The sequence below is a fragment of the Primulina tabacum genome, chromosome 4 (assembly GCF_025594145.1).
Source record: "Primulina tabacum isolate GXHZ01 chromosome 4, ASM2559414v2, whole genome shotgun sequence".
Lineage (NCBI taxonomy): Eukaryota > Viridiplantae > Streptophyta > Magnoliopsida > Lamiales > Gesneriaceae > Primulina > Primulina tabacum.
The window spans coordinates 48,249,198-48,273,424 of NC_134553.1; the positions used below are offsets into that span (position 1 = coordinate 48,249,198).

The 24,227-nt window shown below is 38.5% G+C and overlaps 3 protein-coding genes across 5 annotated transcripts; all 3 read right to left on the reverse strand.

Moving 5' to 3' along the window:
- On the reverse strand, positions 1-6,683 carry LOC142543606 (uncharacterized). Of its 3 annotated transcripts, none has more exons than XM_075650964.1 (7): positions 6,495-6,682; positions 6,310-6,385; positions 6,174-6,235; positions 5,923-6,068; positions 2,220-2,430; positions 1,071-1,243; positions 1-316 (listed from the first exon to the last, which is right to left on the reverse strand). In XM_075650964.1, the coding sequence occupies exons 1-6, from the start codon at positions 6,495-6,497 to the stop codon at positions 1,076-1,078; spliced, it is 666 nt and encodes a 221-aa protein (XP_075507079.1). In that variant the 5' UTR covers positions 6,498-6,682; the 3' UTR covers positions 1-316; positions 1,071-1,075. The 3 variants fall into 3 exon arrangements, with proteins under 3 accessions (XP_075507079.1, XP_075507078.1, XP_075507080.1); XM_075650963.1 differs by having other exon boundaries at positions 5,923-6,077; XM_075650965.1 differs by lacking the exons at positions 1-316; positions 1,071-1,243 and adding an exon at positions 1,304-1,526 and having other exon boundaries at positions 5,923-6,077; positions 6,495-6,683.
- Positions 6,684-9,593: 2,910 nt separating this feature from the next.
- On the reverse strand, positions 9,594-18,963 carry LOC142543608 (amino-acid permease BAT1 homolog). Its single transcript, XM_075650966.1, has 8 exons — positions 18,457-18,963; positions 18,071-18,331; positions 17,316-17,334; positions 17,020-17,239; positions 16,759-16,940; positions 16,035-16,324; positions 15,832-15,961; positions 9,594-10,029 (listed from the first exon to the last, which is right to left on the reverse strand). Exons 1-8 carry the CDS (start codon positions 18,594-18,596, stop codon positions 9,685-9,687), a joined length of 1,587 nt encoding a protein of 528 aa, XP_075507081.1. The 5' UTR covers positions 18,597-18,963; the 3' UTR covers positions 9,594-9,684.
- A 4,123-nt stretch (positions 18,964-23,086) lies between these two features.
- LOC142543609 (E3 ubiquitin-protein ligase RHA2A-like) lies at positions 23,087-23,935 on the reverse strand. The gene has a single exon (XM_075650968.1). The coding sequence runs from the start codon at positions 23,872-23,874 to the stop codon at positions 23,365-23,367; it is 510 nt and encodes a 169-aa protein (XP_075507083.1). The 5' UTR covers positions 23,875-23,935; the 3' UTR covers positions 23,087-23,364.
- Positions 23,936-24,227: the final 292 nt, after the last annotated feature.

The window sequence follows — 24,227 nt, forward strand, 5'->3', positions numbered from 1 at the left end:
AAAACAATATAGGCCTATACATATATGCGAAATTTCGGTTAATTGTGTATATAAAATAACTTGGGTTCTAGTTGTTTAACCATGGCATATTTCAGATATGTTTGAGAGCTAGCTAATTTTTTTATTTATAAATCCGTCCATATGACAAATCAAAAAGAGCACAAAGCATCACTAAACAAACAGTTTCATGTCTATAATGGCCGACGATAGCAATGAGTTTGATGTAATATGCAAGTCATCCAAAACAAGGCTTACTTGTAAAGCTCTTAGGAAGAAAAGATAGGAAGGAATCCAGCAACTCTGGTGATCCAACAGCCTGAAACAAAATCAATAACCTTGAAGTTAACTAATTGATGGTTACAATAACTAATGGCAGTGGAATCTAATAGAAAAATAAATAAAAAGATTTGTGGTATTGATGTCATTTAAAATATAGTGTACAGAGGACACATATTGCGAGTACATAAATATGATAAGATTTTATTTAAATGTGACTGCTCGATTTCTATGTTCTCATACTTGCTTGATGCTTCGACAACCATCTAAACAGATGCCTGTTAGTTAATACAATCTGTTTTTATATCTGCAAAACTAAATTGGAAATTTAGATTAAAAAATCAGAGTCTCTTTTGGTTTCCCTAGAAGCCAAATCATAGAATTATGCAATTATCTTATTTTTTTAAAAAAAGGTTTTTTTAAAAAAAATTTATTCTAGAATTCTTATTCTTCATCTGTTCAAAATTAAATTTTGAAGGACTCTGCCATCTAGTATGTAGAAGTGGATTATAATACAACTTTCATCATGCATAGCCTTGTTAAATGGTTAGTAGGAGCTCTCTGGGTAAATGGCGTATTCATTCATTGATTTTCTTTGCAAATTTTGTTGGTTGTTTCTGAAGTCTAACAGGGGCACCAGGTAGCATAATATAACAGGTAAATTCAAAATGAAATAGTCTAATCCCAATTTCTAGGAGTATAAATCAGTTGGATCTGTCTCATGCAAGACAGAAGGTATTTCACCAAGAACTAGTTAGTATGTACTTGGCAGAGGTGTGAGAATATATATCTACCTAGATCAACTCGACTTCACATGCACCTCGATGATGTCATTTTCCTCCATTCCGAGGCTATCAGGTGTGGCGCTTGAACTAATTTTATCCCCATCAAATAAAAAGACTAAAGTATTCACATCGAGCTTTATTCTGTCCGCATACGTTTTGAAGAGTCGCTCCAATTTATCATCCTACAAAAAGGTCACGAGATCACTCTTACCAACACTCGGTTTCATGTAAGGCATGATATAGCATAATATACAGCAGATACTAGTTGCAAAATGAACAGGCAAGATTTGAAGGAGGATCGGACCAATAGATAGTTGGTCACGACCAAGTTAGCAGTAGAAAGTAGTGGCCATCACACTAAAATACTTTATTACTCCTGCATTCAACTTTGTTAAAAAGATTCAAATATTTCACACCTCCAGCAATACATAAACACCTTTCAGCTCTTGTATAATTTGAAGCCACCTGAGAAAAAGGGGAGGAAAGTTTTTCACCTATTTTAAACCGTAATGTCGAAATTGTGGCGAAAAGAGCAAGATGAAGTATAGCTTATGCCACATTTTATTTTTAATCAAACAAAAGGTAATTAAGAAAGGAATAAGCGTATACTTTGTAACTTTGTAGGTCAAAGTTTTCCTGGTTTACTCCTCAACAATTGTACACATCTCCTTGGGTAAAAAATTCTTTCCAGAGCGTCTTCCTTATCATGTTATCCTAGTTTCCTAATGTCACACACCTCCTCGTTACCATCCTTTTAACCCCTACTTTTTCTAGCCTAATTTCTCTTCCTCATATTTGCAACTTCATCTAAATCTAATATTAAACACCACATGCAACAATTCACAAACGTGAATTTTGTCCTACGTCTCTCCAAACACCTCAACTACTTGTTTTTCAACCATCCATGCATCCTTTCACCATTCACAACTTCAAATTTATGAAATGGCAGTCCAACCATCGGGTTCAAATAATAATGCTAAAATGACAGTTTTGTTTGTTGAATTGGTATCTTGGAAAAGTAAAACACAAGCCCTGTAGGTTTTCTGGCCATTGCAACAACCTTATTTTCACCTGGGTTTCAAAACACAGGAATAGTTGCACAATTTTTTTCCCAATGATAAAAAAATATAGCTTCATTTAAAGCAAAACATCACATACCGTGAAAACCCGAAATTGCTTCAGCCCATCTCTGTCCTGGATGGATATAACAAGTTTTGTTCTCTCGGGAGGAGGTTCCAGTGTCTTCTTAGTTGCGTTTTGTGGAGAATATTGTAACGAAGCATGAAGGTTTTTCCTTACAGATTCTTCAACAGCTTGAACGAGTTCCTCAGCTGATTGGGCAAATGATGCCAACTCTTGCTTTTTTAACCTAAGATAGATCATTCATCTATCAATAAAAGGGATAATTTGATACATTTGACATTTTGACTGTTTCACGAATAATAATCCAAAACCTTAAACTGAACAGAATACAAAACGTCACTGTTTGCCCAAAGCATTACAAGCAAAAAAACATCATTATGAATAATAGAAAGTGATACTGATTCAGGATATACTAATGAAAGACCATAATTGATTCGGATAATAGCAGAGCCATAAAAACCATTTCAGTGTCTTTAGGTCAATAATGGACCCAAATTTCATTAAACTCCACAGATCAAAGAAAAAAACCATAGGCCGCACTACGGAATTAGAAAATTCAGATGCAAATAAAGAATCTGTAAATATTTGTATCTTAATTTAGGGATCCACAAGTGTACAGAAACTTCAACTTCACATTTGAAGACCTACATAAAAATGTCAATACTCATAAATTTTTAATCTCCCACGTAAAACCCAAAACAAACCAAACCTCGAGAATGCATCATCAATGATCATGAAGACCAACTGAGGTGCTGCATTATCAGTTACCTCTCACAGTCTCACTATCTAGCTATATACTTTACTTCCACTTTAGACTAAATGTAGTGCCGCCAGAGGTTAAAATATACCCTGACTCCAAGTTCTACATCCACAAAGACTATAAAAATTTGTAATGGTATTCATAAAACAAATACTCAAACTAAATTTAAATCTCAAGACTCCAATGTCAAGCTCCCCAAAGCTTCATATCAAAGCATACATCAAGATCTCAACAATTGACACAAAAATTATTGCATGTAGCAGAACTCCATTGGAGAAGATATTGAGAAAAATAAGTCCATGTGTTTTATTGATGGTTCCAATACAATATATACATAGACACACACACACACACACACACAAGCTGGTAACTGCTCTACATAACTACTTAATTTCCCATGTTAATTAACTAGCTAAGCCAACTAAATTGTACATGTGTGTAAATACTACCCCTCAAGGTGGACGGAAAATACTTTTGACGCCCGTCTTGGACAGTAGAGGAATTAGTATCGTCGAGGATAGTGTCTTGGTGAACATGTCAGCCAACTGATTCCGAGACCAGATGAGTAGGCGCTTGAAAAGACCAGCATTGAGTTTGTCGCGAACAATGTGACAATTGATTGCGATATGTTTGGTACGTTCATGGAATGTGGGGTTAGAAGCAATGCGGATCGCAGCCGTATTGTCACAGAACAAGAGTGCAGGCGATGGAGTGGATACGTAGAGATCCGAGAGATGTTGCTCGAGCCAAACTAATTCACTAGCTGTTGTCGCTCAAGCGCGATATTCTGCCTCTGCGGATGATCAGAGACTGTAACATGTTTCTTAGCCTTCCAAGAAACAATGATTCACCGAGGAATATGCAGAAGCCTGTAAGCACTTCGAGAATCAGAGCAAGCAGTGAAATCACTACCAGAGAATGCCTTTAACTGTAAAGATGAAGAGGCCAAGTAGAAAAGTCCCTGAGCCAGAAAAGCTTTCAAATATCGAAGAAGATGGCGAGCAGCCTACAAGTGTGGTGCTCGAGGCTTAGCAATATATGGACTAAGCTTGTGAACAATGAAGGAGATGTCAGGACGAGAAAGCGTGAGATATATAGGCACCAAATAAGTCAGAGATATTCTGAATGTTCGAGAAGTTCATCACCATCAAAAGAATTCAGTTGCACTTGTGGGTCCATAGGAGTAGGGAATGGTTTGCAAGCCAAGAAAACAGTGTTCTCAAGAGGGTCAATGCCAAGGAAATAAAGAAGAGGTCCTAAGTCCTCGAGTTTGAAATGACCATGGAGAAATATCTTGATAGATTCAATGACAGTAGGAGATGGACCAGTCATGATTAGATCATCCACGTACGCAAGCAGAGCCACAAATGAAATGCCCGAGCCTTTGGTGAACAAGGAGTAATCACTCTTGGATTGGCTGAAACCAAACTGAAGTAAGGCATTGGAAAACTTGGAAAACCATTGTCTTGAAGCTTGATTCAATCCACAGATTGATTTTTTTAAGTGACATACCAGCTTCATAATCAAAGAGCTCGACTCCCCCTGTTGAGAATTACCAAGTGGTAGATCCATAAAGACTTTCTCATTCAAGTCACCATTAAGAAATGAGTTGCTGACGTCAAGTTGGATAAGAGGCTAGCCTTTAGTGGCAACAACAGCAAGTAGAACTTTAACAATGACTTAACAGTGACCAACTTGGCAACAGGGTAAAACCTGTCTCTGATACCATATTGCTTGTAGCAGAACTCCATTGAAGAAGAGATTGAGAAAAATAATTGTGTGTGTTTGATTGATGGTTCCAATACAATATATATATATATATATATATATATATATATATATAAGCTGGTAACTTCTCCTCATAACTACTTAAGTTCCCTTGTCAATTAACTAGCTAACTAATGACTAGCTAAGCTAACTAATTTGTACACGTGTGTTAATAAACATATCTTACTGCTCATCAGTTTTGGTAACTACTCTTTCATTAGTGTATAGTGGCTTGTTGAGGGTAAAGTACTAGACTTACCACTTCAATCTCTAGAAATTTGAATAGAACCTTCTCTAAGTACTTGTTTACACAATCGATAATTTGATTTTATCAACCTCGTATGATTCTTAGAACAAGAATATAATTGGTGCCCCCTAAATCCTTCACTTCAAACTCCTTTGACAGATGTTGCTTTTGTGTATTGATTTTTCTCAAGGCCCGACATTAAAACCCAAAGAGAATGCATATGTGTATGAACCCACCCAACATTCAGTAGCTGAACGTTTGAGGCAAGCATGAGCTTTAAACATGTGCACAAAGGTTCTCCACGTGGCAAACTCTATCTAATCAAGTTGTACCTGAGTCCAAGTTTTATCAATCTTCAGAAGACTTCGAAATAAATCAACCAGAATGTGATCACGCTTGGAAATGGTAATAACACGCTGGCCAAAGTTCGACACATGGTACTAGGAGTACAAACACGCGACGACATATGGGCATGTATGGTGGAGGCTCCTGATAGGAGAATGGAGGTCGGGACAGGATACAAGGTAGGAAATGTTGAATTTTTTAAGCAATCTTAGTGGTAGTCGTGCAAAGTTTGGAGGTTGTTAAAATAAGATGAGATGAACAAGTTCCACGTGGAAAAACCAACAGAAAGTAGGGTAAAATTCCAATGGTCAATTTCCTTGTTGTATATTGGAAAGCAAAGAACTGCAGCAGTTAGAATCAAGGGAATGATTATTCAAACAGAGAAAAGGTAAAGAAGATCATTAGCATTTAGCCCAACAACAACCGCAGTGCTCATAATCCACTTCACTATATTCAGCGCTTTCAAGTTTTGATTTCAATCTCCAAATACAAAACAGCCACAGAAATTTATCTACAATCTTTTCTGAGTTCTAATCAAGTTTATGTAAGAAAGGAGAATAATATTAACAGTACGTAATATAATATGCTTCAAGCTATACCTCAACGCCTTCAAAGTTGAGCCCTCCTCGAGCGTTTTATCGGAATCAATCAAACTCTTTGGAGGTGGCGGTAGCCAGTCTTCTTCATCTTCCTCCTTATCAAGGTTTACAACCTCAGCATCTTTCACACTCGCGTCCGCCACTTTCTTCGCTGCCTAAAAGTCCCCATTTTAAAACACAATACAGCCAAACAAAAGTACACGAAAAGGGGGGAAAATCTATCTTTTCTCACAATTGGAGACTTTTTTTACCTCAGCGTCTGAAATCTTCCGCCTTTTCGAGAAAATTACAGGTGACGCATCCTCACTATCATCTAAAATTCCAAAATATCAGAAAGAACCACATAAATTTTACATAACATATTTACAAATATACAAGGGAACTGACCGTCAAGGTAAACGATGTCACGTGGCTGAACGCGAGTATAATCAAAAAGGGGTTCGAATTCTTCGTTCTTATCTTCCTGTGAACAAACATAAAACCGAAATTATCATAAAAAATCGAAAGGGCAAAAGAGAAAGTCAACACCGTTAGAACCCTACAGAAGATTACAACTGAAACTAATCCCCCACCATTGACGGATTTATATTCTCTTTGAAGCAGAATGGCTGTTGAGTGTCGGTTGAATGAGTCGATATAAAGTAGGGACTTTGCTCCAAAAAATATGCGCATTTTTTCGAAAATTTTCAAATTGGTTCGATCAAAGCAATGTAGTAATTGATTGGATTGCAGTAAATCCCAAAATTATGTTTTCTCGGAAATAATTGGTTGAACGGACAAAAAAAAATTATATAAAATATTATTTATTATTGTAAATACGAACGAGATTGACAGAATATAGATATGTAGAAAGAATGATTGAGATACCAATCTTATCATAAAATCTATATATGTGATTAATCATTTACATTCACAATCATATCATAACATCTCAGTCAGCTGATTATCTACACAACTACTAACTACTTCGTTGAATATTTCATTTTACAATATGGTTGCTTCAAAACGTCATGGAAAGTCAGGTGTTGTCCCGTTAAAACCTTGACAATAAAACCTAGTGGGAAAAACTTGAGCGAAGAAATAGTACGACAATATATATTTCTACTTGTATGTTCTCTTGACGATGAATATGACTCGTTGAAACTTTAATAAGAAAAAACCAATGGGACAAAAATTCATTGAAGGAAAAACCGATTGAAAATTCATAAACAAGTTATAAAGAGGATAGTTTGAACTACTTTCATGTTGCAAGCATCGATCGAAATCTTTAAGTTGTTAACCAATCTTGCGTGTTACTTTCTCAAAATTTAATATCGGTAATGTTCTTATGAAAAGATCGATCGCACTATCTTCAATTGATGCTTATATATGATAATTCAAGACCAAAGATCTTTTGAGCATGATCAAACAACCATTAATAGATGTAACATATTCATATAAAAATATTTTACTTGTCGTGTATTATGATTAATTAACATATATTATTTCCGGAGATATCGAATTCATAGCTCAAAAGTAAATTTGATTTTTTTTTTTGAAGTTTTTCATCATATGATTATATGTTAATTATTTGACAGTTTTAGTAAAATCTTCAGGAATATCAACTAATGTAAATGAATCATATGTGTCCGGGTTATCTTAATTCTCATAATGACTTTTGTCATTTTACATTGGAGGTAGAATATAATTTCATTTGATACTTCAAATCATTCATGAATTTTTTTTGTGTATATCACTGTTTAGTCAACATATTTATGACAAGCAAAACATTTTTTCATAATCGACTTTGGGATTTTTGAGAAGTTTTGGGTTGAGGTTAGCCCATATTATCATATGTCAATATCCAATATCTATAAACTTTGATTTTATATACTCAATATTTTTTCATTTTGATAAAAGATATATCGAGATCTAAATAATTATCAAAAACCATATTAATTTAATATCATAATTTCGAGAAAACCAATAATTTGTTTAAATCTCATTTTTTGCATATTTAATTTAATTTATCATTCCTTTTTAGTTTATCATATAAAATTACTTATTCTGAATTTTTTATACTTTTAGGATATAAAATATTTTGAATTTATTGGTCGATCACGCTTTTGAAGTATTTTAGATTTATTCGCAAGTAAAATAAAATGTGGTTCTACATGATATTAATTTATTTCAGGCATTTCAGACACCTACACCTCTTCTGGTGTTTACTATTATTTATGTCATAATCTCTTTAGGACGATCAACCTCCTTAATTTTGACATCTGAGTTATTTTATAATTTCTTTTTTAGGGTTATTGGTTTTTTATTTAGAAACCAATTAAATTTATAGTGCTTCAGGCGAGAAAAAACATATTGTTCAATTATTTCATTAATGATAACATACTTTTGTATGTAATTGCGTGCAAGCAACTAAATTCATGTTTAAATATTTATTTATATATAATAAATTTTTGTGAAATATTATGAGGTTAAATTAATTTTGAAAGTTAATATTTGAGATTTTATTTTATTGTATTTTGTTTCATTTAAAAAATATTGATATTGTGGGGTTCTTAACTACTAAACATTATATTAGTATTATCTTCATTATTATAGAACACTCCACCAACCTTAATTACTCCTAATTCTATCTTAAATAAAAATTATCTTCATTATTATAGAACACTCCACCAACCTTAATTACCCCTAATTCTATCTTAAATAAAAACAACATAAAGACACTTTAAGGGAATTAAGTTGAGAAACTTTCAACCTACGGCACCACTAATTACCTTTGATCATTTGCAAAATACTATTTTATCTTAGTTTGATCGAGGATTATAATATTTAATCCATAAAATTAATTGTCCTCATTCACCAATTTTTTTGACCAAAACTTAGGAAATAAGTAGCACTTATAACAATTGGCAGATACTTAACTTACATCACACTTTAAGTGGAGAGTAGATCTCTTGTGAGACGGTCTCACGAATCTTTATCTGTGAGACGAGTCAACCCTACCGATATTCACAATAAAAGTAATACTCTTAGCATAAAAAGTAATATTTTTTCATGGATGACCCAAATAAGATATCTGTCTTACAAAATACGACCCATGAGACCGTCTCACACAGGTTTTTGTCTTAAATGGATATGTATTATTTAGGTATATATTCATATTTACGTACAACAACTAATCAAGATCAAATACTTGTATTAGTACTAGTCCCATCACTTAACGAATTAAGCGATTATTTATTAAATTTGGCGTGTCACGAGAGATAGTAAGGTGCTCTTGCTTTATATATAATACAGATACAGATATAGATACGAGGGACCTCAAATTGTGTTGGGATATGAAAGAGAAGGTCCATATATCGACTACATACTTCCCGATAGCACGATGTGTCGTGCGCGTTTGGTTGATCTCCGACTGCTCTCTGAGAGAAGCTGCTTTGCTAGACATTTAAGCTCCCAAATACTTACCCCGAATGCTCAACACTTAATCTGTCATGTCGGAATTGCAGAGCTGTAGATTGCATATTCAGCAACTATTTATTTGTTCGTGTTTCATTCTACGTGCATGGATTTCTACGAAGCCATCTACAAAGTTTATATACTTAGCATGTCTTTTATGTGATCTTATATCATACATGGGGCAGAGCTTGCGCAAGTAATAAAAAAATTCATGGTGATCAAAGAAACATAGCGTAGAACGAAACACTTGCAATTATTTAGCAGTTCAATGCCAAAAGAATTCAACCTATAATTGAGCTACTTCAGCTACTTTATGTTTGTAACTGGACCTTTAAACCAGTACCTAGCACTGAAAATCCAAGAAGAAACTGTAAGAATAAGTAGACCTCCAACAGCTACAGGAGTGTAGTTGAGAGTTTCCTTGGTAATAGGGTAGGCGACCGGCAAGGAGAAGAGTACAGATATTGTTGCCACCCACAAGACTGCAATCCAACCAACAACGTTCCCATATCGTCCCAAATTGAAAGGTCCGCGAACAAATGATCTTCGAGCCAAAGTCACTCTAAAAAATATTGGCAATGCATAGGCTATGTAGAGTCCAATTGTGGCTATTGAGACCATTGCTTGAAATGCTACAATGCTTCCAAGTGACTGCAAACATAAACCAAAAATCTTATGACGTGCCACAAGGAATGTGAGGAAGAAAGAAAACCAGCAATGAAGGAAAAAATTAACCAGGGCCCAGTAGGTCAATCACCCCCTTCCTATCACACTACCTGATAAATATTTTTCCTATAGCATGCGTCATACATTGTATTTTGCACCCCCTCCCTTCCAGGCCTCGCAACTGAAGAGAACACACAAGTACTCGTTGCAAGAGGGGTGGTGAAAAACCTACATATTTTTACTGTCTATGTGGGCTTTAATGAGTATTTTATAGTTATATTCGGCCAAGGGAATCAGGCCAACAACCCTTGTGTCTCTATCTCTTGTACATTAAGGTATACTGAAAGTTGGTCCACATGTATCTTAATGAAATAGGTCATGATACCAAGACAGGCCCATCAAGGGCCCATGTATTTCTTATAAATACCAGGTTTGAGCGTATGATATTTCATTCACTATATTGTTTTCAGCAGCACCCTTAGCTGCTCCCCCTATATATCCTCAGTCACTGACTTGAGCGTCGGAGGGGCTACGCCAGGACACCCTCCTGGCCCCCTTTAACGGTCTTTTTCGTGATTTCAGGCTCATGACAATTTCAAAACCCTGTGTCTGTACTAGTGACACTTGCTGGGAGCGGACCCTAAATTTCCCGTGAGTATCACTTGGCGCCGTCTGTGGGAAAACTTGAGTTGAGACGTAGAGATGGTAGGCAGGAAAGGAAGTAGAAGAGCTACCTCAGCATCATCGCGTCCTCAAAGGGGACCCGAACAGTCTCATGTTGAGACAAGACAGGAACAACCGCGTCTCGAGACGAGATAGGAACAACCTCGTCCAGAGACAAGAGCCGAGCAGCCCCTTCAGGATACAAGGGTCGAGCAAACCCATCCCAATGAGAATGTTGGGAACTTGACTTTGGAACAGTTGGGCCAATTTATCACTCGGACAGTGGATGAGGCAATGAAGAGGAATAAAGAGTCTATGTTTGTAGAAGAGCAAGCCGCTCGCCAGGAGCAAGAGGAGAATGTGGAGGGCAGTCAGAGTAAGGGGGAGGAGACGCGACCCCTCCCAAGTGAGGAGAATCCGGAGATAGAGGAGATGTGGAAAGAAATACAGATGTTGAGGCAGCAGTTGGGGAGCAGAGCGCCGACACACAAGAGAGGAAGTCCTTTTTCACTAACCATTTTAGAAGAGGGGCTTCCTCCAAATTTTCGACAGTCGAATGTGGGAGAGTACGATGGACATACTGACCCCGAGGAACACTTGGGGAGGTTTGAGAATGCGTCTCTGTTGCACCAATATTCGGATGGAGTCAGGTGCAGGGTGTTTCTGGGCACGTTGGTGAGGTCAGCCCAGCAGTGGTTTAACACTTTGCAGCCCAGCTCTATACGTTCTTTTCAGGACTTATCAGTTGCCTTCTTGCACCGATTTGCTAGCAGCAAGAGACACCATAAAAATTATTTGAGCCTGTTCGTGATGAAACAGCAAGAGAATGAAACTTTGCGAGAATTTGTCCAGCGTTTCAACAGTGCAGCGCTGGAAATACCAGCGGCTACCCCTGACATCATGATAAGTGCCTTCACACAAGGACTGAGGGGAGGAGAGTTTTTCAAGTCGCTGGTCAAGAAGCCTCCGTTGAGCTATGATGATCTGTTGGCTCGAGCTGAGAAATATGTAAACTTGGAAGATGTCCAACGGTACAGAAGGATGGAGAAATGGCCCGGAGGAAGTAGAGTTGAGGGAGCGGAGAAAGGAGGAAGGAAGAGGGGTGCGGGGGAAAGAGAGGAAGACAGAACTAGTAGTAGAAGACAATTCTCATCCCATGTTCCCTTGGATAGGAGTCGGGACGAAGTGATGGAGGTGAGGGAGCCCGCGGGGAGGTGGGAGAAGTCGCGAAGGGTTGGGGGCAGTACTAGATTGCCTTCACGGGATAGACGAGAAGGATCCTCATTCAGGAGTCGACAAAGGTCTCGCTCGCCCCCTAGGCGTGGTCAAGGCCCTCCATGGATAAATCAGAGGATCGGGGAGCAGAGAGGGGAAGGTCGATGTCAAGATGTCTCTCAGGAGCTCGTCGAACCGAGGAGGGGAATGAATGAGGATAACCACCCTACGAGAGGAATGATTCATATGATCTCGGGGGGTGCTACTGATGGAGACTCTGGGCGAGCTCGGAAGGCACATGGGAGAAGGTTGGAGAACTTTGAGATATCTAGGGGTGCAGACTTACCACAAGACCCCGTCATCAGCTTTGGGCTGGAAGACCTCCGAGGCGTTGTGACTCCACATAACGATGCCTTGGTGGTAACGACCACCATTGCCAATTATGATGTGGCGAGAATATTTATTGATAATGGAAGCTCTGTGAACGTCTTGTCTTGTTCAAGAGCACGTTGGATCAAATGAAGATGGGAGGATTTGAGTTTGAGCCGATATCCACCCCGCTGTATGGGTTTGCAGAACACGCCATCTTGCCTTTGGGTCAGATTGTTCTTCCCCTATCCTTGGGGACTGATTCTCGGCGGGTAACAAAGATGATAGCCTTCACTGTAGTAGATACCCCGTCAGCGTATAATGGAATTCTAGGACGACCAGCCCCGAAGGATTTTAGAGCAGTAGCTTCCAGTTATCATCAAAAGCTTAAGTTTCCTGTGGGAAAAGGAGTTGGAGTCCTGTGCGGGGACCAAAAAGTCGCACGTCGTTGTTATGAAAGAATCGTGAAGGAAGAAGAAAAGAGAGGTCACGAGCATTCGCATGGAAGCTTGAGCTCAGTCTTGCAGTTGTAGAGTCATTCGAAGAAGCTTCTAAGTGGGTAACTTTGTCCTGTGAAGGTATAAGAGGAGCATAAAAGTTGGAGAAAGCGCAGGGCAAGGCTTCAAAGAGACCTTGAAGTGCTTACCACCTCAGAAAATATTACTCTTGAATTTATTGTTGATGTATTTCATCTTTACATTTTCCCATGTAATCAGTTGAAATTCATAAAACCAAGTTCTTATATTAAGTTCATGGATATTGTTGTATTGTGAGGATGAAATAAATTTTATTTTCCTGCTAAGGCATCGCCTAGCAGAGGAGCAGAGTTGGGGTGGAAGAAAGATTTTATTTTCTGCTAAGTCATCGCCTAGCAGAGGAGCAGAGTTGGGGTGGAAGAGAACTTTTATTTTCCTACTAAGGCATCGCCTAGTAGAGGAGCAGCGTGTAGAAGAAAAATTTTATTTTCCTACTAAGGCATCGCCTAGTAGAGGAGCAGCGTGTAGAAGAAAATTTTTATTTTCCTGCTAAGATATCACCTAGCAGAGGAGTTAGAGGGTGGGGGCGTTGAATTTTTATTCTCCTGCTAAGGTGTCACCTAGCAGAGGAGTTAGAGGATGGAGGCGTTGAATTTTTATTTTCCTGCTAAGGTATCACCTAGCAGAGGAGTTAGAGGGTGGGGGCGTTGAATTTTCATTCTCCTGCTAAGGTATCACCTAGCAGAGGAGTTTGAGGGTGGAGGAGTTAGATGGTGGAGACGTTGAATCTTTATTTTCCTGCTAAAGCTCGGCTTAGCAGAGGAGTTAGAGGATGAAGGTGTTGAATTTTTATTCTCCTGCTAAGGCCCGACTTAGCAGAGGAGTTAGAGAACGAAGGTGGTGAATTTTTATTTTCCTGCTAAGGCATTGCCTAGTAGAGGAGTTAGAGGGCGGGGGTGGTGAATTTTTATTTTCCTGCTAAGGCCCGGCTTAGCAGAGGAGTTAGAGCGTGGAGGTGTTGAATTTTTATTTTCCTGCTAAGGCCCGGCTTAGCAGAGGAGTTAGAGGGTGGAGGTGTTGATTTTATTTTCCTGCTAAGGCCCGGCTTAGCAGAGGAGTTATGAGATGATGAGGTGAGAGTTTGATTTTTCCAGCTAAGGCCCGGCTTTGCAGAGGAGTTAGAGGGTGGAGGTGTTGATTTTATTTTCCTGCTAAGGCATCGCATAGCAGAGGAGTTAGAGGGTGGGCGCGTTGAATTTTATTTTCCTTTTAAGGCCTGGCTTAGCAGAGGAGTTAGAGGATGGAGGTGTTGATTTTATTTTCCTTCTAAGGTATCACCTAGCAGAGGAGTTAGATGGATGAGTTGAATTTTATTCTCCTGCTAAGGCCCGGCTTAGCAGAGGAGTTAGAGGATGAAGGTGGTGAATTTTTATTTTCCTGCTAAGGCATTGCCTAGTAGAGGAGTTGGAGGGCGGGGGTGGTGAATTTTTATTTTCCTGCTAAGGCCCGGCTTAGCAGAGGAGTTAGAGTGTGGAGGTGTTGAATTTTTATTTTTCTGCTAAGGCCCGGCTTAGCAGAGGAGTTAGAGTGTGGAGGTGTTGAATTTTTATTTTCCTGCTAAGGCCTGGCTTAGCAGAGGAGTTAGAGGGTGGAGGTGTTGATTTTATTTTCCTGCTAAGGCCCGGCTTAGCAGAGGAGTTATGAGATGATGAGGTGAGAGCTTGATTTTTCCTGCTAAGGCCCGGCTTAGCAGAGGAGTTAGAGGGTGGAGGTGTTGATTTTATTTTCCTGCTGAGGCATCGACTAGCAGAGGAGTTAGAGGGTGGGCGCGTTTAATTCTATTTTCCTGCTAAGGCCTGGCTTAGCAGAGGAGTTAGAGGATGGAGGTGTTGATTTTATTTTCCTGCTAAGGTATCACCTAGCAGAGGAGTTAGATGGAGGAGTTGAATTTTATTTTCCTGCTAAGGCATCGCCTAGCAGAGGAGTTAGAGGGTGGGTGCGTTGAATTTTATTTTCCTGCTAAGGCATCGCCTAGCAGAGGAGTTAGAGGGTGGGTGCGTTGAATTTTATTTTCATGCTATGGCGTCACTTAGCAGAGGAGTTGGAGGGTGGAGGTGTTGAATTTTATTTTCCTGCTATGAACTATGTTAGCAGAGGAGTCAAGGGCACGGGGAAGTGGAAACTATTTCCCTTCAAAAGCTTAGTAGAGGACCTTGAAGCTTGGCGCTTGGGCGAGCATGAGGTGCGCCGGGCGAGCTGGGGTGAAGCTTGGGCGAGCAGGAGGTGCGCCGGGCAAGCGGGGGTGAAGCTTTGGGCGAGCGTGGCGCTTGGGCGAGCAGTAGGTGCGCCGGGCGAGCGGGGGTGAAGCTTTGGGCGAGCAGGAGGTGCGCCGGGTGAGGCGATGGTGGAGCGGTAGCTTGGGCGAGGCGGGGCCGGCGCGCGGGGTGAAGCGGTAGCTCGGGTGATGGCGAGGTGATGATGAAGCTGTGCTAGGATTACGATTTGATTTGTTTCCAAATTTTTGGGGACTGACGAAAGGCTGGAAGATAATGCACAACTCGCACCCGGTAACCCGAGGACAGCACGACTAATCGAACTTCGAACCTGCGATTCAGTTCGACTCGGGAGGGGGAGACTGGTGATACCCCATGGATGAGCCCATTATCCCTGGCCCATCCCTAGCCCAAATGGAAGACAGGCCCATCAAGGGCCCAGGTATTCTCTTATAAATACCAGGTTTGAGCGTATGATATTTCATTCACTATATTGTTTTCAGCAGCACCCTTAGCTGCTCCCCCTATATATCCTCAGTCACTGACTTGAGCGTCGGAGGGGCTACGCCAGGACACCCTCCTGGCCCCCTTCAACGGTCTTTTTCGTGATTTCAGGCTCATGACAATTTCAAAACCCTGTGTCTGCACTAGTGACACTTGCTGGGAGCGGACCCTAAATTTCCCGTGAGTATCAGGTCATCTCAAGAAACATTATTGGGCAACATCTGCGTTGAAAATCTGACATAATTAACATATGTGAAATGCTTAGAGAAAAAAAAAGTCAATCATACCGTCAATGCCATGCAAAACGCTATGATAGCTGACAGCCAAACTGCATTTACGGGTACCTCTTGCTTGTTTACTTGATGCCAAAACTTCGACAATGGCATGGCACCATCTCTTGAGAATGCATAAGCCATCCTGCAAAATTAATCCAGATTAGGTTTGTATAACAAAATCACTACTTGTAAATGCAAGAAAAAAGTGTTTTTACCTGGAGTTGCTTGTAACTGAACTCATGCCACAGAAAAATATGGCAACGGCTACTATACCAAGGCAAATAATTCCACCAACACCACTTCCATATCTAATCTTGAAAGCTTGGTAAAATATTTCAGCAATGGCATAACCACCGGCAGCATTTTCCGAGCTCAAAAGATTTGAGATTTTGGTTACTGCAAAAGTGATTCCGATTATATAGCCCCAACCAACGAGTATGGATATGCCAATTGAACTAATAATTCCCTTTGGTCCATTCTCATCAGCATTCTTGGTTTCCTCAGTCTGGACACAGAAATCATTACAAAAAATGACTGCTTGGTTCAACAAGCACATAAATTTTTCTGGTGTGCGGAGGTAGAAGCACAGTAATTTTTTAAAAATAAAAATCAATTTGATAATGCCTCAAAAAGAAAAATCCCCTGAATTTTTTACCATATCTAACAATTCAAAATCTACATCAAAATGTGTAATACCTCTTCAAGCTGCATGTCACGATAAACATTTGTTCCTTAAAGACTAAACAGCCCAATTCAAGTGACTAATTTCAAATACATTTCAAGATCGAGTAATCCAAGCATTAAAATGAGAGTTCATATTTTTTAATCACTGGTTATTCCCCCACACATGAAGGATATCATTCTAGATAACCACAACTCAAAATGGTCCAAGCGGAGACATATTATCAGTATATCGAAAAAGCTAGCAATTGAACTCACCATATGTGCAGATGCATCATATCCTGTTAGCGTATACTGACTCATGAGAAGTCCGAGAACAAATATGTAAAGTTTATTGTTAATTCCTTCCCCATTATCCGTGTTGAAGTGAGTAAAGACAAACTTGGCACTGGCTTTCTCAGTTGCAACCAAGGGAATGAGGATCATAAGAACAAAAACACCTGGAATTACGAAAGAATACAGATACCTGTAAAAATACTTGTTAAATATCATTACAAAGTTTTTCACTATTTTGATTACCTAACACGTTCCATGCAGCAGCAAGCTGTCCAAAGAAGGATAACCAAGAGATAGGTAGACTGTTTAAGATAGCATGTAAGAATAGAATTCCACCATGGATCAAGATAACTATATATTTAGAAGCCTCGTATCCTCCTCCATTCTTTCCACCTGTGCTGAGGAGAATTATTACCTGAATCAACTGGGCTAGTGAATAATCTACACTCGTTGTAACGGCCCACTGCAAAAGAAATAAATAAATGATTCACACATTATAAAGGAACTTTGAGATGTAAAGACAAAGTGCTCAAGAGTACCTGTCCAACAATATTGAACCTGCAGAAAAATTAATTTAGAATTATATCAAATATGAAAGATACATAAGATTATATAGGCAGAAGATATTCCATTAACATGAGCATTAAAGACTTAATTAAGTATTATTAATCAAAACTCAATTTCAACAACTGTACTTTCTATGCTATAAATTATACGTAAATCTTATTATATGCCTAAATGTGATTAAGTAAATATGGACAATTATCTGTCATCCTCAGCGCAAACGATTACGTTGGATATAGAAATAGAAAGAAGTTCAATCAAGCTAATGATCCTATCAGATCCCACCAACGATACAATGCTGCATAAAATAAGCTTGAGCCTTGAAGATGTGTTTACTACAAGTTAAATTATGAAAAAAGATTAACCAATATCCAAGCCAACACAACAACCAAAGAGCACAAGATAACTCAATAACCCGGGAAAAGGAGAATAAGAGGGTAGAAAGTAACCAAACTTTGGTAGCATTGCTCTCAGAAAGGCATTTGATTGAGTATATAACTCATGAAATGCAAGGGCAGTCAAATGATAGCACATCCAATAATAGACACATCCAAGAAAGTGGAAACGTTTATATTTTTGTACCACGGCAACCTCCAAGTCAGCCACCTCAAACTACTATAAATTACAAGAACCACCGATTATGGCATTGATGTGAGAAAAAGACACATGAACTAGCACGATTCGATTAAAATTGGAAACTAGTTCATACCCAAAAATAAACTTAAATTACCATCCAGTGATCCATGAGGCAAAGGGTGCCCAATGAGGGCCGGCAAGCTTTGCACTCCAATAATAGAGTCCCCCGGAAGTAGGATAAGAAGAACAAATTTCGGCCATGGATAAACCAACACTCATGGTGAAAACACCCGCAATCAGCCATCCGTAAACAATAGAAACCGGCCCACCAAAATTCAAGCCCGTGTTATACAGTGTTGTCACACCAGTGAGCACTGAAATTATGGAAAATGAAAAGGCAAAGTTTGACAACACTCTGCACTTCCCCAGACAAAACCCACAAAAAATTAATAAAAAATTAGTGACGAAGAAATCAAGAAAATCATAAACAAGAAGAAATAATTTCTTGTGATGGACTGAAAACAAGGAAGGAAAAGTTACGAGAGATCACGCTTGAGTTCTTGTTTGTAGCCAAGCTCGTGTAAACGTGCATGGCCTGAATCAGCAGAATTATGGGGTCTTGGGGGAACATGTGTTCGAATAATAGGTTGATCGTCCTTTCCTCCCCGCTCCCACCCCATTTTTCTCCTTCCCCAACTGTCTTCTAACCTTCCTTCGAGAGAGAGGGGGATACAGAGGTGATCCTCTTTCAAAGAATGAAAAGAATCACACTCGAATCCAAACCTCTCTCCCTATTTTCTATGAAAAAATATTCCAAGGACTACTTTTCCTTCTCAAGATCACGTTCAAATGGTATTCCCCACATGGGTTTATTAGGTGGCAATCTTGCAAGAAAGTTACTATTCTGCGTGTGTGTCCTAAGGTGAGAAATCAAGCTATGGTCAAGGGAAGCCAGCAGAAGACCGAGGAATGGGGAATCCGAAAAAATCAATGACAGGATATCATTTCATTTCCCGAAAATTCAGTGGTCAGCTCTTTCACTGCCGTTAATCTGTCCTTGAAGTTGGGATGCGCGTACCCAAATAATATATTTTATTTATTTAAAAATTTGTTTGGATTGTTTTACGTCGAATTTTTATCTGTGAAACAGATCAATTTTACTGATATTCATAATAAAAAATAATACTAAGATTGTGAGACGGATCAATTTTACTGATATTCACAATAAAAAGTAATACTCTTAGCATAAAAAGTAATATTTTTTCATGGATGATCCAAATAAAGATCTGTATCACAAAATACGACCCATAAGATCGTCTCACACGAGTTTTTACAAAATTATTAAGACGATATTGAGACATGACACGTTTTTTAATTCTTTTGCAATTAATCTATACTATTCCATAATGTGAAAGTTAAATTTCTAATTGAATTATATTTTTTTAAATTAATGTTGTCCATGTCAATATACACTTTGTCACTTAATATGTAGTAATGAATAAAGTAATATGTGTGTTATTTATTTACCAAATGAGACCAAAAAAAAAAAACTAAATCGACAATATGAAAAAATTATATGATAAATATTTAGTAATATTGTTTTTTTCCCATGTAAGAAGCCGATTCAACCAAGAAGGTTATAGGTTGATGTGGGGAAACCATATGCGTGTTTCTTCATAGGTTTATTGATACAAACCTGCCCAGTGGAGATGACATTGTCAAGATATCTATGGAAATCAAAGAATTAAATGATACATCAGCCAATGGAGAAAAGAATTTTTGTGGAAGTTGAGGCGAAGTTGAAGTCTAATTCAGCTGCCCGGCTGACAACAATGAGTTGCATTATTTGGAATGTCCGGGAGCTTGGGAACCAACGGACATTTTGGGAACTAAAGCGGCTTGTCGCCGAAAAGACACCATCTCTCCTTTTCCTCTAGGTGCAGATGGAGGAAAGATGTTCTTGGCTTTACGGGTATGCTCGTGGTTAACTGCATCTGTAAAAGTGTGTGTCTGATCTTATTCGGGAAAGATCCGCTTGACGTTACTATACTTTCATTCACCTCTGGTCATATTGATTGTACAGTGAAGCACTTAGAGATACTATGGACATTCACCAGGTTTTATGGCCATCCTGATGCTAGTTGCCGCAAGCACTCTTGGAATCTTCTTCATCGTTTGAGAGGCTTGCAGGAATTGGCTGGATTGCCTTGGATGGTAGGGGGATGCCAATGAAATCTGTTATGGTGGGGAGAAAAAGTAGGAGGAAATCCCAAGCCCTATCACCAAACACAAGCTTTTAGGGATACTATAAACAATTGCTCAGTACAGGACCTGCATGGGAGTGGGGAATTCTTCATTTGGATCAATCGTTATTCCCCCGAGGAACTCATCTTTGAAAGGCTAGATCGATATATGGGCACTTTCGAGTGGTGTCTGATGTATCCAACAGCAAGAGTTCAATCTCTGGAATTTTATCATTCGGATCACCAACCAATTCTCTTGGATCTAGGGGCTGTCAAGAATCAGCAGAGCCATCACAAAATTTTGTTCCGCTTTGAACCCCATTGGGCTATTGAGCCGGATTGTCACGAAATAACTCAAGGTTTTTTCAACGTCAAGCATCTATTCGGCAAGCAAAAAAACAGCATGGCGGGGATCATAGTCGATTATTTCTCCAAGTTATTCACATCACAAAATCCTACAGATAACAACATGAGGCAGGTGCTCGACTATGTTGAACCGATGGTGGATGATAATTTGAATTCAATATTAACGTGCGCCATTCACAGCAGATGAAGGAAGGATTGATTTGTTTGACATGAACCCAGATAAAGCCCCAGGTCCCAATGGTATGCTTGTCTTCTTATTCCATAAATTATCGGACGTGGTTGGGCGGGATGTAACAGCAGCTGCACTTGAAATCTTGAATGAGGGGGAACCACAAAATGAATGGAATGAGACTATTGTTACTCATATCCCAAAACTTAAATCCAGAGTGCATTCATACTAGGGCACTTAATCTCTGAAAATATATGTCGGGTTTTGAGGCCTTCATTGGATACAGAGTAGAAAAGTGGGAACTGGTGGCTACTTGGCATAAAACTAGACATGAGTAAGGCTTATGATAGAGTGGAGTGGAATTTTGTTGAAAGAATGCATCAAATGGGTTTGCTCCTGTCTGGGTCCAAAGGGTGATGGGTAGTGTGCGTTCTGTCAAGTTTTCATTTTCACTGGTGGAGAATTGGTTGGGACATGGCACCGGATAGGGGACTCAGACAGGGAGACCCACTCTCTCCGGACTCTTTGTTCTATGTGCCTAAGGGTTATCCTCCCTCCTCATAAACCACGAAGATCGCAAAGCATTCACCTGAGTTCGCATAGCTTGATCATGCCCCTCGCTATCTCATCTTTTTGTCTCTGATGACAGCCTTATATTTTTCAAAGCAACTCTGGAAAGTTGTGCTGGAATACACCAATATCTGTTAGTTTATGAAAAAGCTTCAGGTATTCGTATTGTGCAAGGCCACGAGTATTATAATAAATTTTTTTTCATCTTGTTCTTGGTTGTTATCCTAATTAACTTTTTAGGATGTTTTCACGAAAATCTCGTTGTTCAATTTATTCTTTATTTTCATATTTATTATATCAAATTATCGCACGTAAGATCAACAAGTGTTATCAGAACCTTGGTTTAAAATTTCTTAAAATTCAAAGTATGCTATGTGGTTACAGCCTATACCGATTTTCCACATCAGAAAATATATTTTTTGATATTTTTTTATTAAGACGTGATTATTTTGTCAAGTCTATTAAATTATTGTAGACATAATGATGGATATGTATGAGATAACAAAGTTCAATATAAGCAATTTTATGTTGTGGAAAATAAAGATACAAGCAATTTTAAGAAAGGAGAACTTTTTGGCGGCTATTGGAGATAGACCGGTGAATACGACGGACGATGAAAAGTGAAATCAGATAAATTATAATGTTGTTGCCAATTTGCACTTGGCTACAATAGACAAAGTATTGTCAAGTATATCTGATAGCCAAAGTTATCTAGGATATTGGACAAAGATGTACGAGATCAAGTCACTACACAACGAGATTTTCCTAAAGAGATGATTTTATGCTATTCGGATTGTGGAATCCTCATCGATGATCGATCATATCAACACATTATCGGCTATTTAACCTCTTTCTGATCTTCGAAATACTCTATTCGCCCAACTCACTTCTACGAAGCATTAATTAAAGAAAAATGAACGTGTGGAGCTTTTATTTCAAAGTCTACCAGATTCATACGCTCAACTTATGATCAATTTAACCAACAATATTCTTATAGGCTATCTAAAATCGGCAATGTCTTAACTGCGGTTCTTAGAGAAGAAAGTCGGTGCAAGAATAAAGAAGATTTGTTAGTAACTTCGAAGCAGACATAGGCTTTACTGATGATATGAGGAAATTTATGGATCGTGACTCCAGTGAAAGCCAAAGACGAGATAGATCAAAAGTTGATAAGTAAGAAGAATAATATTTACTGCTTTAAATGTGCCGGTAAATCATATTTCAAGAGACCTACTCGTACTGTGTTGTTATCACAAATAAAATTGTTGTAGAAAAGTAATATCATAAATTTCAAATTTAACTATGACATGTTTTATATTATTTCGTGTTAATTACAATATATTTCAAGTTCACTAAACGATGAAGCCGTTTGAATTCAATTTTAGTTAGAGTAAGTAACATGTAAATAAATAGAATACGTAATTAATATTTAATCAATTGTTTCATTGTTAACTACAAAAATATAATCGAAATCCTTATATTCCAAATCTATCCATCTAAATTCAACTTTAGCATAGTAAACAAATCCGGTAATATAGTATTCACAGATATAAGTGTTTAAAAACTCACATCAAGTTTCAAAAAAAAAAAAAAAAAACTATCACATCTTGCAATATTTTACTATCACCAAAAGCAGAATTAGAGTTGAATTATATGTGATGGCGTTGCAAATTATATTTTTAATTGGGATGTCACAACTAGATTTTGAATCCGCAGTCGTCCAAAACTTTGAAAATAAATCATCGATAATGTTGCAATTTAAATATATATATTACCTAATTACATTTTATTGCAAAAATAATTTCCATAAACTGAAAATATCTTTAAAGGAATTAGGAATCGACTTTATTAATCAATTATCATAAGATTTACATGGAAAATTGCAGTAAACATAATATTTTTACTATAAAAAAAAGATTAAATTATCTAAAACAAAATGTAATCCATCAAAATACTACTACACTCTAATAACTATTTATTGTTATTTACATAAGGAGAAAAAGAGCTTCCGTAGAAACTCTTCAAAAACCATCCGGAAAAAACTCCCAAGAGGAATCACAGCCAAAGACCTCCACGCGCCGGGAAGGAAAGCGTGCGCCTTCATTGGATCGGGAAAAACGCGAGGAGGTCATCAGCGACGCGCCTCTGCGTGCACGTCACGCCCTCATCAGACACCAGCGGCTGACGGCAAATCGGGCAGTTGAAGTTGAGGTGGTCCAGCCAGCCGTCGAAACAATCCTTGTGGAAGACGTGGCAGCACGCTAATCTTCGCACCTTTTCCCCCTCGCCCAGACGGTCAAGGCACACGACGCAGTCCGAACCGAACCGATCGGCGCCGTCTTCGGATCGCTTCGTGTACGAGCAAACCTGGTTCAGATTCAATTGGTCGCAGAGGAGAACAAGACTCGCCAGACCGGAGCCGAATACGCCGTACATGGAGTCCCCGAAATGGTGGCGATCCTGCTCTAAGCGGGGAGAGAAAAAGCCGAATGTGTGCAGGATAGTGGAGAGAAGGGCGTGGAGATAACGAACGCTATTGGCTATGTGCACCACCGTTAATGTGAGGACCGACTCCGATGACAGGTCGGACAGCTGGTTCTGTAAACCCATTAATTTACAAAAGAAGGTGGGCTTTGTGTGTATGTCTGTACATGACAGAGAAGCTGCTAGCTACATATATATATATATATATATATATAATTTATTGATTTAAATATATTGATTAAAAAATTTAATATACTTGTTGATCCATCAGTCTACATCAGCTTCACTCTTTTTGAAAAAATAAAAATAAAATCCTGAGTGCCCTTTTAAAATTAAAATACCAACTATGGCAGATAATTTACTTGTAAAAATATAGTTTATGAGTAGTTTGATAGCTCGATACAAAAAGTCTTTACATTGTGTTCAGAGCGAAAGTAGGTATTTTGTGAGACGATATCGTGAATCTTTATCTGTGAGAC